Here is a 17,767-nt window from a genome sequence, read left to right as displayed (position 1 = left end):
CACACACATGCATGCATGCATGCATGCATGCGTACATGCTAACAGTTCTGATTCTTTATAGAGAACCCTGACTTATACAGCCTCCTCCTTGTAGAGCACCGTGTGAGCTCCCAGCTGTTCCTGTCACCACGCCCTTGCCCACCATCATGGACTTGCTCTGAAACTTTAAGTCCAATCAAACACTTTCTTTTACAAGGTGTCATAGTATTTTGTCACAGCAATAGAAAAGAAGCCAGTACGCGACATTGCACAGATGAAGCCTCATGCCTGGGGGCCACGCTCACGTGGTGCTCAGAAGCCCGCTCACAGCTGTGTGGTTGAAGCACCTACTCCCAATCACGCTTCCGTGCTCCCGCTGGGCAGTTCACTTTGAAGAGTCCATCCCCACCAGGTCCGCCACCCCAGGCACTCCTCTCCAGCCTACCTGAGCATGAAGAGCCACCAGGAGGGCATCAAGCTGAACCTCCAGGGTACGGCTGCTCACGTTCACAGCTGCCTCGAGAATCTGGCCCAGGCTCTATTCAAGACAGGGAGGAGATGGCTTCAGTCCACCTCCTGCCCCCCATGAAGGAAGTGCAGCCCTAGGATGACGTCCAGGAGAGCACTAACACCCTTTAAGACCCCAACAAGGAAGCTATACCTTCCCCTCCTCCAGAATTTGGGGAGCACATTAAGCAATGTGTTTTCTGGGTCACAGGTCACTATGGAAGGGAGAGGGCAGGTCCTCAGGCTCCCATCCAGTGCATGGTAGAGAGATAACCCATAAGCAACATAGTAACCCAACACAATATTTTAAGTTAGGGCTGCTTCCGCAGGCAGGGTCTGATCAGAGGGGTCCTGGTGTTGCTGTGCCCTCCCGCCCTATAAATACCTTCGATATCTGAAAGGCCTCCGCATGCTTCTTGTAGAGGCCGAGGACTGCAGGGAGGAGCTTAGGGAGCTGTTCTTCCAGCCTCTCACTGGGAAGCAGGTGGCTCATGGGACCCAGAGCCGCCACCACGGCAAGCCGGAGCTGAAAGGACAGCAAACGCCTCCCTGTCTACTCCCTGCCCTGAGCCCTATGTCTACGGTTGCCAGGGCATCTATGCGGCAACTATGGCAAGAGGCCAGACGCTGGCCAGCAGGACACAGTCTCAGGGCAGAATGGGTGCCACAGGGACCTACAGTGACCAGGACTCAAGACCAAGCTTTAGAAACAGGTTGACTCTGGTTGGATGTAGGGGCTCTTCATCACCTCCTAAACACTGATCATGGGCAGGGAACTTGGGTCCCCTTCTCCCCTTAGGACCACCCAGGAAGAGAGAAAAGGGCAAAGGGCAAAGGCAGAAGGAGGGCTCTGATGGGTCACAGCTGTACCTTGGCATCTCGGCTCTGCAGCCAGTGGTGGAAGAGAACATCATAGGCGCCAAAGATGTCAGCCCCAAAGGTGTCCTTCCTCACTGTGGGGTCTGGGGCCTGGTCCAGGTTGGCCAGGTATTCCAAGATGCTTTCGCTGAAGTGCTGGAGAGCTGTGAACGCCCCACAGTGAGCAACTGACAGGAATCACACTGGCTTCCCAGGGCTGCCCATGAACTCTCAAAACAGTCTGCATGGCGCTTTGTCCAGCATCTGGCCAGATGGTGACCCCTGGACACTTAGGGTAAACAGACCTCCCCCCACATCTGTATCTTCCCTGAAACCCACGGCCTTCTGTGAAAACAGGATGACTACAGGTCTGTGAGGACAAGGCCTCCTATAGGAGAGTGGTCCTAACCCTTCAAACTAGAACAGACAGGGAGAGAAGAGTCAAGGGTTAACAGAAACAGAATGGTGGGTGGAGCTGAAGCTCGGGGAAGACACCATTCTATCACGAGAGGGAAGTGGGGAGAAGTCTATTCTCACTCTGAGCCCCTAAGAAGGTGCCCACCCACCAACACCCTGATCCGACGTCTACCCCAGACACAAAAGAAGGAAGCACTGCGCCCCCTCCCCGAGGCTCTTGCTACATACACCACAGGCTGCCCGGCCCAGTGTGGGGCAAGAAGAAACAGGAAAGAGGTCCCAGGTCCAGATGGATGGGCACAGGATGGAGGGCTGGTACTCAGGCCTTCCTTGGCTAGGCCCTGGGGTCTGAATGGAGACACAGCTGGGCAGAGCAGAGGCTCTGAGCCACTGTGGGCATTCATACGGGAGGTTCAAAGACATGGCTGGGATTAGAGCCCAAGACACAGGTCTGCGCCTGCGCTTTGGGAGAACACAGGAGCAGGTGTGGGCACTGGGGCAGAAATCTCTGTGCTCTCCACCTTCTGGAACCAGCCAGTCTATCAAGGACTCACATCCTGCCAAAGCTACCTTCACACAATCCAAAACCATCTGACTGGTGGTGCAGAGGCAGAGCAGTAAGTGGGGCATCGCGATGTAAACGCTAATTCTCAGATTATGAAAAAGAACCTGGAAACTGGCCCTGTTCCTTTTGCACAGCAGTGGCTCAGCCCACGTCAGGGACAAACAGTAGGATGCTCCTCTAGCCTTAGTACAGAGAGCCATAAGGTGCATGGCCTTGTCCACAGGATCCTCAGCTACCCCCTCTTTCCTTGCTACTGTGTACCTGTGACCCACAGTGTGCCGTGGCTACTCTGTAGCAGGTGTGTGCCCCCACACGGGCCTGGGAACCTCCATGGCCTTATGAGTTTTCCAACCCTCCTGAGCCTATAGAGTCGTGAGCCTGGCTTTACCACACATGCTATTCCCTGCATGGTAGGCTCAGAGTCACTGAAAGGAGAGCTGGCTCTAGGTGCTCAGTTCGAGCTCTTCCGGTCGTACTTCACTTGGCATGGCATGCTGGCGCGGACCGCTTTGGATCTGCCGTACTTTCAGGTATGCGAGTCTCATCCTTCAGGAAGAGAGATGGCTAGCAAACGTGTCTGCCATCTGCTCCACCTTATCCCTTCTCTCCTGATCCTCCGATTCTCAAAGGCGCTTGCTGGGTCTATCCCCAGGACATCTACCTTTACACTCTGCTCTGTGTCCATTCTCCTGCGAAGAGACACGGCCCACTTCTCTTCAGTAGGAAATTTAGCTTCTTTTGTTGGGTTGGTTGGCTTTTGTTTATTTTTGAGACAGGATTTCCAGATTGTCCTAGAACTTGCTCTGTAGACCAGGCTGGCCCGGAACTCAGAGATCTGCCTGTCTCCACTGTCCGAGTGCTGGAATCAAAGGCGTGTACCCCCACCAACCTCCCGCCTTGAAGTTTTAATTTCTGGTATTTTTATGTGACCTTTTTCCCCCTACAGAACTTGCTTTTTTCTTCTGCTTTGTTCCTTCTTATTTCTATCCCTTCATTCAGGTGACTCAGCCTGCAACGGAGCAGTCCAAATCTTTTCTACTTTGAGCCTGCTCTGTGCAAAGTGGACATACAAATGTTCCAGACTCATGATGAGACTTCAGTCTCAGTCCCCACCCCCACCCCACAGCTAGTGCGCCCCCAGCCAGAGCTCAGGACAGTCTTGGATGGCCCCAGGTAGGGGTCTAGAGGACACGCCTGACTCAGCCCCCTGTGAAGCAGAGCTCAGCCACGGGCTCCCATCTGGTCCAATAAGAGAAATAAACTTGAACCATCATTGATGCAGGGATAAAAGCACAGCTACGAACTACGAGACAGTGATCTCAACAGAAATGATGAGGGAAAACCAACCTCCCATCAGGACCACTGGAGAAATGCTCACTGCTGAGCCCCCCTCTTCCTGAAGATGGGCCTCAGGGGGCTCAGTTCAGGTAGGCAAAGGCCTCAACTCCCTCCACTCTTGGCTGCCTACATGGAGGCCAGAGGGGCCTGGAGGCAGCAGGAGACATCTGACTCCTCGGCTCCTCTCAGCCCCAAGGTTCTTCCTTCAGAGCCAAAGGCTATTAGTCAGCGTGGTCTTCGGGGGCAAGAGAATGTTTTGCCAAGTAACAGGTAATCATATTTCCAGATGTAAAACCCTCACAACTTGTTAGGTTTGATTTTTAATGAGTTGCATAAACTCAGGAGGAAGGAGGTCCCCTCTCCTGATGCCAATGTCCTTTTCCTGGGAAGCAGCCACCAGCTGGGTCTCCTGAGTAAGGGCCTCAGGTTCTCCCACAGCATGTCCTCCTTTTGCAGCTGCAGCCTGGCACTGAGAGTTGGTCCCTTGCAACCACTAATGTTTCTAGCGCAGCTCTGCTTCTCTGTGGTCAGATTCTCTTACTCTGGTGTCCGCTTGCTTCTGCGGGTATCACCCCCCACAGCCCTAATACCCCACAGCTTTGAAGAATGACATCACTGGCCACTCACCCTCACCTCCTTCCCCCATATAAGACTGCCACCACCTGGGCACTCTCAGTCTCAGCCCAAGCTACCTCTTGGTGCCACACCCTTCAGCTGCTCTCAGGATGAAATGCATGTGCAAGATTTGTTTTTCTGAAAAGCCTTGGCTTTGTCCTCACAGGCCATGGCACAGGGAGAGTTAGGAGCCAGCATGTAGACTTTGATCGGAGCTGTAGAAAGTTGCCGAGTGGACTGGCGCTCCTAAAGACCAAGGTGTGCCGGCTCCTTACCGGTATCCAGGGCACATGTGTTATGGCGTTTCCATCTGCAGCAGCTTCCGGTCACGGAGCCGTGGGACTTCAGACATGCTTCTGTCTCTTTTCCAGGGGTCTGTCACTGGAAGGCAGCTCCACAGTCTTACCCACTAACCCTTTCTTCTCTGATTTTTCTACTTCCTATAACTTTGGACTCTGCCACATTCCCCAGAAGTTTCCTGAACCACCAACTGTTCTATGATGCTCTTCATTTCTCTCACTGCATTTCTTCTTGACTGTGCTCCTTCATGGATGGTGACATGCTCTTGCTTCCCGAGCTCATGCTCCCTCTCATCTTCCCGGGATGCTAGCCATCGGTCCTTCCTTTTGGTTGTTCTTTTCTTTAACCAAACGTTTTTTCTCCCCTGGCCACACTTCCAGGTTATGTGGTTGCCACCGTCCCACTTCACTTTCCTCAGAGGTGGGTCTTATCTGCTGCCTGCCACTTTGGGCCGCAGGCAGGCTGGCTGCAGCCCTGCCCCTCTGCACCTTTCTGTCAGCTCCTCTGTGGTGGCTTCCTGTTAGGCCGATGCTCACTGCTTTCTGTTACTGCAGCGCTGTCAACCCAGCTACCCAGGCCTCCGATGCCCAGAACAGAGCGCCCACTAGCCTGAGGTTGTTCTGGTCACAGGACTACTATATCCTCTGCCCAGTGTGAGCAGTGCAGGTAGGAGGAGTACCCCTGAGGAGCCTGGGAGACTTCGGCCAGAAATCCCAGCAATTCGGAAGCGGAGGTAGCAGAACTGATTTCAAGTTCAGAGATCCTGTCTCCAGCAACAAAACAGGTCTAGAGATGTAGCTCAGGTGGTAAAGCGATTGCCTAGTATACACAAAACTCTGGATTCAAGCCCCTATTACCACATAAACCAAGCAACAATTGTCTATGTCAGTAATTCTAGCAGGACAATCAGAGATTCAAAGTCACAGACAGTCTGTATAACATAAGATCCTGACCCCAACCCTCACATAAAACACGGGTTCATTTTGGTCAAGCCCATCTGCTACAGACTGAGGTACCCACACAGCAGGAATCAGAGGGCATCTTTCTGCAGGCCGGGATCAGCCCCACCAGATGTTTTCCAGGAGATCCATGAGGCAACAGCGGCGAGTACTCGGCATGAATCCCATACGCTCAGTACAACTTTCTTCCTCTACATTAGAGAATCTCTACAGCCTCTACCTGGGTGAGGCCCCCCTCCCCTGTCCCCAGCACCTTCTGGTCTGAATGTGTGTTTACTGTGCCTACTCTGTGACACATCTCCTATTCATCCCAAACTACACCAAGCCAGATTGCCACCACTGTGACCTGGCCCAGCTCTCAACCACAGGCAGAAAATGACCAAGGAGAAGGGGTCCCACAAACAACAGCATGAGGAAGGCAGGGCCAGAAAGACAGCAGTGCAATGGTGGTGAGGAGGGGAAGTAGGAGACGAAGGACTGCCTGGACTTTGCTGCTGTGAGAAGAGGTGGGGGAAAAGTAGGAGAGCCAGGAACTCTCCAACAGTCCTCACTTGGGAGGGCTAGGCATGAAGAAAAAATCCTACCTTGAAGCTTGGGGTCCTGTCCTCCTGAGACTTAGAAAGGCCTAGATGTGCCCTTCCCACCTAGCTTCAGAACCACAGCCTGACTGTCAGTTCTGGAGACCCAGGAAGCCCAGAGTTGCGTCTGTCCCCCAGTGACTCTCTGTTACACCTTCCAGCAGAACGGAAGGCCCTCTACCACTGATAGCCTCACTTACCACTAGGCACCATGTTCAGGCCACAAAAGTCCCATGGTTCCCTGCAAGCACACAAAAGGCTGCAGACACTGGCCACAGGAGAACGGTGGGAAGACAGTGGACGTATGGTCCTTCACTGCCTGGTCTGAGATACCAATACCAGTTCATGGAGGTCATGAGTCACTCTGCTAGTCTCTTCAAACACATAGCATCAAAGTGGAAGCAGTGCTCTGAGAAGCATTCTTTCCACTCCCCAGGACTATTGAGACCTCTGCAAAAGCCCTGCAGGGGTTAGAGGGTCAAGTCCCCAGTACATCCGAGGGAGGCAGTAAGGGGCAGGAGCTGTATTTATGAGCACAGGTCTCTCCTCACCAGTGGCTCGGCCAACTGAGCCCTACCTTACTTGTAGACAGCCCACATCCACCTCAATGGCACCCGCCACAAAGGACACGTTTGTACACAGTCTCCCAAGTGGGGCCCTAGTGCAGAACGAGAAGGAGCTGGGCAGTGCCCACAGTCTTACCGCCGCAGAACACCACCTTCAGCGCGTCCTGCTTGGCCATGCTCAGCATAGGCAGCATGGTGCTCAGGATGGACGGCAGAAAAGGAACCATATCAAATGCTGTAAGAGAGAGGATGTCACGGGGGCTGCAGGCCCAGTCCGCTTCCCGCCTACCCCCTCCTCAGGACATGGAAGGGACCCACGGCTTCAGATGTGAGACCAGAACCCCAGGTCATCCTCAGAGCCCACGCCCCCCCCCCAGAACTCCTCAGGGACATGGAGGGACCGGAATCCCCATGGCACTCACCGTTGGACACTGAGAGGTTGGCGAGTGTGTGCAGCACGGAGGAGTGGGGCAGCATCCCAGGCTGGAACCGGCTGAGCACCTCCTCCATCACCTGGTTGGTGAATCGCTTGCCAACAGCCACCAGGACACTGCCTGCAGCCTGCTGCCAGTCACAGTCCAGCTCCTGCACCCAAAGAGCCACCAGGATGACCTCTCCCTGAACCTCTCGGGAGATACAAGCAAGCTACTCGGCCCTCGGGGGTGGCTGCACAAGGAAAAGCTGCCGTGGTCCAGTGCTCCCAGTGAATATGGGTCAGAGACGACATGGCATAGCCTGCAGGCCACCTCCCTTCCGTAGGGGCCCTGATGCCTAAGGAAAGCCACAAGTGTGGCAGGGAGGACTGGTAAGGTGAGGCCTTGCAATCCAATGACGAGGGCTGCATGCAGCCATTAGCCTGAGCATGGCTTCCCTACCCCCATCCTAAGAGTTCAGGGGTACACAGGATCAAGTGGTCAACAGGTCCGACTCCAGCCCCGTTCCAGATGCTGTGAGATGGAGGTCAAGGTAAAGGAGCCGTCCCCAGCAGCCTGCATGCCAGAGGCCCTCACCTTGGTCCTTGTCATCTCGCTGGTAGCCAGGAGGATGACAGCGCCGGCAGTGTCCTTGTCCAGGTCATGGATATGACTGCTTAGTACTGTCTCCATGGCCCTCAGGATCTTCGTACGGTACGGGTGAGCCAGCTGGGGAGAGAAGTTCCCAGGGGATGTCCTGAGAGGCGGGATGAGTACCCAGGTACTCTGTGTGCATTTTGTCTCTACCGAGGTTGCACTGCGCAAGGCCATGCTCTCAAAGAGGGCGCACTGGCCCAAGCCTCCAGCCTGTGGAAGCGCCCGTGTGTCTTTAGAAGGGCCGAGACCAGTCTCCTGTGTGAGGCAAGCTGTAAGCAGATGAGTTGGTGACTTGAGTATTGCCAGTGGGGCCTCCTAGAGAGCACCTCTTCCTTCCACACTTGGCCTCCCAGGCACAAGAATAAGGTGCCCTTCTTGAATCACCTTTTTCTGCAGCTAGCCTCCCTCCCCCCCAGGGCTAGAAATGCATTCAAAGTCAAACCAGGCCACCACTGCCCACCTTCAGCCACGGTCCTCTGTTCACAGCCCGGGGCTCTACTGACCCAGTGTCCTGGACAAACCCTTGACACAGTCCTCCTTCTGTCCTTATCTTAGCTGCTCTCAAGTCACCCTGGACTCCAGAGCTGGCCACCTGTGCTGGATGGCTGGGGTGGACACTGTCTATGCCCACATAAAGGGCCACAGAGGAGATGCTAGTAAGGCTTCCAGTTGCCCACAGTGTAAATAGCCTTATGGACCCGGAACAGCCTGCACCAGGGGGGCATAGGTGTCAGCAAGGGCAGGCTCAGAGCAGGCCGGTACTCCACATGCACCGGGACCACCTCTTCACTGACGCCGTGAACTATCTCTCCCACAGCCGTGCTGCCCACCACAGCCGGGGAAGGCCAGCTGGACATAACAGCTGGAACCTATGTCAGACAACACAGTTCAGTTAAGAAAGCTATACATGGGGCTGGAGAGATGGCTCAGTGGTTAAGAGCACTGACTGCTTTTCCAGAAGACATGGGTTCCCAGCACCCACATGGCAGCTCCTAATTGTCTAGAACTCCAGTTCCAGGGGATCCAATACCCTTTTTAGCCTCCTTGGGCACTGCACACATATGGTACACAGATATACATGCCGGCAAAACACCTATCCATATAAAATAAAATACATAAATAGAGGGAAAATAATTTAAAGAAGGAGAAGGAGATGAAGAAGAAGGAAGAGGAGGAAAAAGAGGAGGAGGAAGAGGAGGAGGATACAGATAATATCCAAATCCCTTAGCCCAGAAGCAGATGAGACGTGCTTGCTGGCTCCTGATACCTGCTGCATAATCTACAAACAATCACCCTTCATTCCTGAGCCCACAGTGGATGAGGCAGTCATCCCAGGAAGTACCCAGGACAGATCACGAAGAGCTCCAGGGACAAGGAACCTACTGTTTAAAGACAGAGCTTCGGCCCTATTCTGTTTCTCCAGGGTAAGGTTTTTGAATCCTTGTGTGTTGGTGCCCCAGGGAAGGGGGTGGCATGCTCTGAGATGGTAGTTCTTGGTCACTCACAGAGGAAGACAGCCACTTCAGCTGGCTGGGCTCACATTTCTCTTTCCAGGAACATGGTGTTCCTGTATGAGTCTCTCCCCTGACAGGAGCCACGCACGGCCAGCATGCCAAGGGGAGGGGGAAGGGTTGCTGAGGCTTTCTTTGGAGAACAGAGAATTAATATGAGCTGGTATGCTTTTATTCAATCGAAATCATTAGGAGCACAGCTCTGACGACAGGGTAAGGAGATTCTTCCAGTTCATCTGGAGCAAACCCTTCCCAGCTTCCTCTAGGCTCTCGGTCCTAGAGCCACACTTCAAAGACCACCATAGGTCTTCCTAGGCTCTGACTCTCCTCGCTGTCACAAAGGTGCTCTAAGGAGAATGGTTTCCTTAGCTGACCTCTCAAGGCACTCTTCCCACCAGCAGCACATCCGCTGGCCACGCTCTGCTAACTTCCAGCTCAGGGCAGGGAACGGACAGGGCGGCCCCAGTGGCTGGGGAAGCAGATGGGCTCTATGACCCTGGACTCTCTACAGAAACTATCAAAAGAATCTATCTACTTTTGAAGAGATGGCTAGGCAGTTAGGAGCACTTGCTGCTCTTGCAAAGGGCCAGGCTTCAGTTCCCAGCACCCATATCAGGTGGCTCACAGACACATGTAACACTAGCTCCAGTGGGGCGACGCCCTCTTCTGACCTTTACAGGTCTTGCATGCATGTGCTACACACAGGGACAAGCAGGCACATACATACCTACACATAAATAAAAAGAAGTAAGAGGTTGGAGAGATGGCTTGGAGGTTAAGAGCACTGGCTGTCCTTCAAGAGAACCGGAGTTCAATTCCTAGGAACCACATGGGAACTCACAACTGCCTGTAACTCCAGTTCCAGGAGGTCCCAACCCCCCCTACAAAGACACCTATGCAGGCAGATGCCAATACGTATAAATTTTAAACTTTAAAAGATTATAAAAAGATCAAGACAATTTTAAAAATTTCAAAACATTTTAAAGAAATTTAATTTTTTTTTAAAAGAAGATTTAAATTTAGGGCTGGAGAGATGTCTCAGCAGTTAAGAGCACCAGCTGCTCTTCCAGAGGATACAGGTTCAATTCTCAGCACCCACATGGAGGTTTACAAGTGTCTGCAACTCCACTTCCAGGGGATCCAACAGCCTCACACAGATTATACATGCAGACAAAATACCAATGGGCATAAAATAAAAAATAAGTAGATTATTTTTAAAAGTTTAAAAAAATGCATGACTTCTTTGGAACTTGGTTTGAGCTCTGTCCTGTGATGTCCACACTGCGGGCAGCCCAAACCTTTCTGAGTCAGGCCCCTCGGTGGGGCTCTTCAGAGGCTTTTTCTCAAGAGAAAGCAGGCAGCCATGGGTTCTCAAGTATAGGACAGGTCTCATTTCTGGGTAAAATGAAAAGGTCCTGGTAGGCTCATTCCCAGCGCTTCATTAAAAACAAACAACAACAAAAATACCAAAAAAACAAAACAAAACAAAACTCCTTTTATTGCCCTTGAGAAGGTCCTGAGCTCAGTACTGACGTAGGGATGGTGTGAAGGCTTGGCCCTCCTGAGGAGAAGGCAGGCTCTGCTCCCTAGGAGCTGAAGTGCGATGCTGACCACGTCTGATTCACAAGGCTAGGAGCACACAGCTAAGGAGGGGGGCACAGGCTGGTACATCTCTGGATTTGGTCCAACAGTTCTCACATGTTACAGGATCACTAAGGAGTGGCCACTGCTTGTCCCTGAGATGAGTGACTCTGCAGTGTGGCTGAACTAATGACCTAATGACCACAGAGCCATATGTGTGAGTGACTTTCACCGTGTGACTCAAAGCTCCAAAGACAGCTGCATGCAGCTGGGCACGGTGGTGCCCACCTTTAATCCCAGCACTTGGCAGACAGAGGCAGGCACATCTCTGGAGTTTGAGACCAGCCTGTTCTACATAGTGAGTTCCAGGACAGCCAGGGCTAGGCAGAGAGAATTTGTCTCAAGCAACAACCATCACCAAAGGATGGCCTCATCACCCCGTAGACAGTTGTATCAGCATATTCCGAAAGCCAAGAACTCCAAAGGCTTTTAAAACATATTCCAATTTTAATCCCTTGTAGATGATATTGTCAAATACATATTTGTCTGATTTCATTCCTAAAAGTCTTAGGTTCACCAATGTGTCCTTTTGCAAGCTAGTGAGATGACTGACAGCTGAAGCTGCTACACAGCTTCAGGATGGGGCTGGTCAAAAAAAAAAACAAAAAACAAAACAAAACAAAAAAAAAAAAAAACAAGGAAGAAAGAGTAGGGACTTCCAGCCTCTGGGAAGGACAGAACAGAGGGTGACAGTGATAACTAATAACCAATCACACCCACTCAACGAAGAGCCCATAAGACCCCAGAAGGACAGGGTGTAAAGTGCTTCCAGGCAGCGAGACATGTGGAGGGTTCAGAAGGTGGCACAGCAGAAGTCAGCATCCTTCCCACATGCCTGACCCTCCACATCTCCCCTGGTGCTCCTCCATATCCTCTGTCCCAGCCTTGATGATGAATGGGTAAATATGAGTTACGGGTTTAGTGACTTGTATGCATCAATCTAGCAACTAATAGATTCCAAGGAGGTAGTTTGGGGAACTCCAATTTGTTGCTGATGAACACACAGGTCACACCCAGAGGTTTGATGCTCACACTTGGAGCAGGGCTATCGTGGGTCTGTAGAGTCTAACATGACATCACAGTGAATGGTGTCAGAACTGGATGGGATTAGAAGATAGCTGGCTGTGTCTCCACAGGGCTTCTTGCTTGCATTTGGTCTCCTGGAGATATGCCAGTGGCTGATAGAGAAACTATTGTGTGTGATGAGCTAACCAGGGACCACAGCGATGGCCCCACCCCACTTAATACAGAATCAAACACTAATCCATGTTTTGATGTTAGGCCCTAATATCTTTACTTCTGTCAGTTTCATTTCTAGCTGTGTTCACACAGACAATGCTGTAGCTGGTCTCCACGCAGGGATATGATTGCTGCCTATCCTAAACATGGCACCATGGTCTGCAGAGCCTCTGTGTGGAGTGTAAGGACCCACACACTGACAAGCAGAATCCCCCTATATCAGGATGGAGATCCAGAGACTGGATGCCAGACAGGAAGTGGTTTAAGTAGAAAAGGATGGCAAGGAGAGAAAAGAGAAAAATCCAGCCACTATGTGAAGATAATGACTTTACTATTTTTTCCTCTCCCCTTCACCTCTGTAACCTAAGGACTTCAGGATGTCTGTCCTGATGTAAGACATCAGACATGTCTAAAACGATGAGGCCAGCACCAGAAAGCAACAGAGCCACAGCCTAGTGCCCTCTGCCCTGGGCCCCGGAGTGCAACGTGGTTAACTTAGAATCACAGGTAAGCACCTGACTGGCATACACAAGTGCCGGGTTCCATCCCCAAAACCACACATACTAGGCCTGGTAGCATATGCCTGAGACCAGTGCTTGGGAGGAGGAAACGGAACGACCAGAAGTCTAAAATCATCCAGGTTCAAGGGCATGTATGAAATGCCATTAAGGAAGAGGAGGAGAAGCAGAAAAGAAAACAGAAAAAGAAGAACCAACCAGACTGCAGCTAACCATAAGGTGCCATGTGTATCCCTGGCAGGGCTTTCCTCTGATGCCCAATCTGGATTCAGTGGGATTTGAAGAGGTGAATGCTATAGCCAGGCAAGATGGCACCGTCTACACTATTGTGTCCCTTCTCATGGTTGCTGACCCTTAGCCTGGCCCCGCTGCCGAGGCTCTCCATCTTCCATCCCCAAATGCTGAATTTGACTAGCTGAAAGCTGAGCTAACTTCGTGCTGCCCGGTTTTCCTGTGGATCTGTCTGCTCAACATAATGACCACAGCAGTGCCACGGGATTTATCAATCTGGTAAGCTGTTAATGTGAAAGTTCAAGTCGGAAAAAAGGTGTGTGCTGCACGGGGAGATGCCGTGTGGGGAGACGTGTACACAAATACAGTGATAACAAAACACAGCCCAGACCGCTGCTGGGACAGCAGCCCCAGGCCTCTTAGAATAGCATGCAGAAGCTGGTGCACATCCCACAGCATCAGGACGAGCGTCCCCAATTCAATCAAGAGCCACCATAGCCACACAGTGAGGTAGCAGGTTTTTACCTCTGTTTTTAAAAACTCAGTGAAAAGCATTATGGAAAAAGCAGGAAGGAGGTAAACTTCATAATTCATAATAATACAGGAAACGAGGAGCACAGCAGCCACGTTATTGCTGGGAGCTGCCATGATTACCCTTCAGCACTCTGAATCTTCCTCTCTTGCCTGACAAGCAAACTCTGAGACCCGTGCATCAGAGCGAGAAGCCTTTCAGCCCTACAGAGAAGGGCCTTAGGCGGCACGGTATGGTTTGCTTGGCTCCTGGAGAATAAAACGCCAGGTGTAGTTAAAACCCGAAGAGGAGCTGCAGCAGACACTCAGGCCATGCCAAACATGGCAGCTCTTAGAGCACGGAGTCCTCACAGCCCTACCCAGCCTCCTGAGAAGCAGAGAAGGCTGCCACGGAGGGATTAGTGGCTATGCTCCTGGATCTGAGCTGTTTCCCCGACAGACAGTTGGCGTGTAAGAGAAGAACCCACGGAGAATGGCAGCTTGTACCTGTGGCCCTGGCCATTCAAGAAGCTTGAAGACTGCCGGGTGTGTTAGCATCCCGCACTTGGGAGGCAGAAGCAGGTGGACCTCTGTGAGTTCAGCCATGTCCACAGGGCTGAAGAGATGACTCAGCAAAAGGGCGCTTGCTGTACAAGCCTGACAACCCGAATTCAATCTCCAGAACCCACATAAAGATGGGGGGGGGGGGCTGGAGAGATGGCTCAGTGGTTAAGAGCACTGACTGCTCTTCCAAAGGTCTTTAGTTCAAATACCAGCAACCACATGGTGGCTTACAACCATCTGTAATGAGATCTGATGCCCTCTTCTGGTGTGTCTGAAGACAGCTGCAGTGTACTTACATAAAATAATAAATAAATCTTTAAAAACAAAAAGATAGAAGGGGACATGCTGGAGAGATGGAGAGCACGGCAGTGAAGACTCCTGCTCTTCCAGGAAACCCAGGACCCACAACAGGCGGCTCACAACTGTTTCTAACTCTTAGCTTTAGAGGACTCAGCATTCCCTCCTGGCCTCCATGGGCATCCTCTGACACACAGAGAACAACATAAACAAAAATTAAAAAAATGGAAAGTGAGTTGGGCATAGTGGTGCTCGCCTTTAACCTCAGCACTCAGGAGGCAGCGGTGGGCGGATCTCTGTGATTCAAGGCCAATCTGGTCTACAAAGAGAGTTCCGGGACATCCAGGGCTGTTACACAGAAAAACCCTGCCTCAAATCAAAACCAAATCAATCAAAATAAACAACCAAAACCAAACCAAGACAACAAGGAAAGAGAGAAGCAACTCCACAGAGCTGTTCAATGACCTCTTTGTGCACGCCATGGCATGTGTGACCCAACACACTTAACAATAATAAATAAAGAGCCAGGAATAGTGGCACAGGCCTATAACCGCTCCACCCTGGAGGTTAAAGAACAGAGGTCACAAGGTCATGGCCCCCATGGACTATAGAGCTAGACTCTGTTTTTCAAAGCAAAACAAGAGAAAGCTCATGAGTTAAAAGCAGTCTGGGACTAAGGATCTGACATCCTACAACATTACATGGAATTCTAAGTTTTTTGCTGTTTTATGAGCCACACTTGCCCACAGACTGGGACGTTCTGGGGTAGCAGAGTCTTGTGAACTCCTTAGAGCAGCTCTCTGAAGAGGATGGAGAGTGGGCTTGGGGCCTGCAAACCTGGAGCAGCTCCCCAGGCCAAGGGAGGACCTGGACTCTCAAGAGCCCTTACCACGGTCCCCTAGACACCACTCCCTTAGGCAAGGGAGCCACATTATCTCCATTCAGTATACAAAAGGGAAGGGCCAACAGCTTCTGCTCATGCATGCTGTCCTAGTCCCCCTCTTAATGGGACTGCCAGTTCATAGGGCACAACCATTCCCCATATGGAGGAGGCCCAGCTAACATCATCCTTAAAAACTGCCTTAAAGAGAATCTACAGGGCACTTTCTGCGGACAGTCTGGCTCATCACCCGGCCGACAGATGAGGATGTTCCTTGACGACCTCACCGTCACCGAGGAGAGAGGTACCTTGTCATGCTGCCGTAGGTACTCCTCACAGGCATGGAGTGTCTCGTCTGGCTGCGCGTCTCCAAGGGAACAGAGTGCACTGCAGACCTGCTCCTGGACCATAGGATCCTTGTCAGTGATGGAGTCCAGGAGGGTGAAGGACAGCCCTGCAGTGACAAAGTCCAACTGTGTTCAGGTCCAAGCACACCACAGCTGCCTTCCCTGTGACTGGTACCAGCTCCTGGGATCACACACTTAGCACATCCAAGGCCAGTGTCTCTGGGTCAACAGGCATGACCACTTGCCACAGGGGCACTGCTGTTCTCTCTCATAAAAACCACTCCTGTCTTCTGTACTGATCCCATTCCCTGATCGTGCCCCATGGTGCTGCCCAGGTTGTGGGGTCGGGAATATCCAGTGTGCAGCCTGCCGGGCTGAAGGACACAGGCCTCAGGCTCTGGTTCTCACTGGGATGCTATGGGCCTGGATGAGGTCCCAAAGCTACTCCACCTATCATCAGGCCTGGACTTCTGCAGGGCCATCACCGTATCCAAATTACCCACAAACCCATAGTGCTCCACAAAGGATCTGCAGACCCTTCATGATACTTCAAGAAAGTTCCCTAAGGGCTGGAGAGATGGCTCCACGGTTAAGAGGAGCAACCCCATGGTGGCTCACAACCATCTATAATGGGATCTGATGCCCTCTTCTGGCATGCAGGTATGCATGCAGATAGAGAATTCATATATATTAAATAAATAAATAAAATCTTTAAAAAAAAAAGTTCCTTGAGGTCTTGGGACACAGAACACACCCAAGTCCTATATGTAGAAGGGTGGTCCTGGGTAGAAGGACAATGGTAATAAACAGTCAATGGAGCCCAAGGGTCTGTCCCATAGGACTCTGCCTATCGAGGCCAGCTATACATCAATCAGTCAATAAAGCAGAGTAGCTCTCTGTAATAATGGCAAGACGGGTAAACCGGAGACAAGACCAGACTGGGCCCCTGCTCCCTCCCCACACACCAGGCCTGTACCTGTAAACTGCTTTATCTGTGTATCTGGAGGTTACCTGAAAATACCTGCAATGGTATTGAGAACACAGAGCCAGCAGAGCGGCATCTGTCCCTGCTTTGAGAAGGAGCCCTCATCCTGAGCAGGAAGGAGGACTTTTTAACAGTTCTCCATTTTCAAGTTTCAACAGCTGATCCAATTACTAAGATCTGATTGCACCTAAGGCCAGGTTGCCCTGATACGCCATACCTGGCCCTTCTAAAGTACATCTCAGCCCCTGCTCTCTGGCTGTGAGCCTGACAGGAGCAGGCGCACCCTCAAGTCATCATGAGCATACAGAACCTGACCTCCAGGGACAACAGGAACGTAGATAGCACACTCTAACATGTTCAACTTTCTGCCTTTGCTGGGAAGGCAATGGAGTCTCACTGAAATGCAACGTAGCCTCAGCTGCTCGGATAGCAGCTGGGCAGGAGGCGCCTCCCCCATACACTCACTCTTTATGTAGGGCCTGGTCATTTCTGTGCTCTCAGCTTCCGCCTGTCCAGTGTGAGCATGGATAGCTTCCTCCCCAGCCTAGAATAATGGGAACACAGGATTTTATTCATCATCTTTGCCATTCGTAAGCTCAGGAGTAGCTGCTGCTTATGTACAAAACACACAATTCAGATTAATTTATCCTAGGGAAGATCTCTATCATGGCTGGCCAATCCACTCAGGAAAGTTCCATGACTCCCAGGAACCCCCAGCTCTCCTACACTCCCAAGCTGCCAGCCCGCACCAGCAGAGCAGTAGCCCATGGTGTGTACAGGGCTGGCATATGGCATTATCTTCACAGTCCTGGCAAGCATGGTCACTCTCTAACGAAAGCAACACCCTCCCACTAAGGTGAATAGTGGGCACCACAGCTCTCCTCTCACACACTGTGTGAGCTCCGCTACACGGGTGCTCGCCAAGGGTAAAGTCCCTCAAATAATCAAGCCTTGTGCCTCTTACTACCTGGTCTAATGCTTGTACCTTTAATCCCGGCACTCCAGAGGAAGAGGCAGGCAGATCTCTCTGAGTTCGAGGCCAGCCTGGTCTACAGAGTGAGTTCCAGGACAGCCAAGAAAGATATACTGTCTACACAGACACACACAGACACACAGACACACACACAAAAGGAAGAAAGGAAGGAAGGAAGGCAGGCAGGCTAAGCAGTTGAGCAGGACAGCAAGATGTCTCAGTGACTCAGTAGGTAAAAAAGTACTTGCTGCCAAACCTGACAACCTAGGTTCAATCCCTAGAACCTACATGGAGGGAGAAAACCAACTTCCACTAATTG

The 17,767-nt window shown here is 51.6% G+C and overlaps 1 protein-coding gene across 18 annotated transcripts in view; it reads right to left on the bottom strand.

Annotated features, from left to right (window-relative positions):
- Mroh1 (maestro heat-like repeat family member 1) overlaps positions 1 to 17,767 on the bottom strand; it is a 72,602-nt gene that overhangs the window by 43,640 nt on the left and 11,195 nt on the right. For all 18 annotated transcript variants that reach the window (XR_003951365.1, XR_003951366.1, XR_001781513.1 and 15 more), the window contains 8 exons: positions 16,941 to 17,019; positions 15,452 to 15,597; positions 7,693 to 7,824; positions 7,105 to 7,267; positions 6,819 to 6,917; positions 1,357 to 1,508; positions 872 to 1,012; positions 425 to 517 (listed from right to left, as the gene is read on the bottom strand). Coding sequence is in view for 12 of the 18 variants with exons in the window: in XM_011245577.2 (XP_011243879.1) it covers positions 425 to 517; positions 872 to 1,012; positions 1,357 to 1,508; positions 6,819 to 6,917; positions 7,105 to 7,267; positions 7,693 to 7,824; positions 15,452 to 15,597; positions 16,941 to 17,019 (1,005 nt within the window). In the remaining 6 variants the exon portion in view is untranslated. The remainder of the gene's footprint in view (positions 1 to 424; positions 518 to 871; positions 1,013 to 1,356; positions 1,509 to 6,818; positions 6,918 to 7,104; positions 7,268 to 7,692; positions 7,825 to 15,451; positions 15,598 to 16,940; positions 17,020 to 17,767) is intronic.

Source organism: Mus musculus, chromosome 15 (genome assembly GCF_000001635.26).
Source record: "Mus musculus strain C57BL/6J chromosome 15, GRCm38.p6 C57BL/6J".
Classification (NCBI taxonomy): domain Eukaryota; kingdom Metazoa; phylum Chordata; class Mammalia; order Rodentia; family Muridae; genus Mus; species Mus musculus.
Note: the sequence above shows the minus strand (reverse complement) of the source record. Positions and strands in the feature narration are given on the sequence as shown.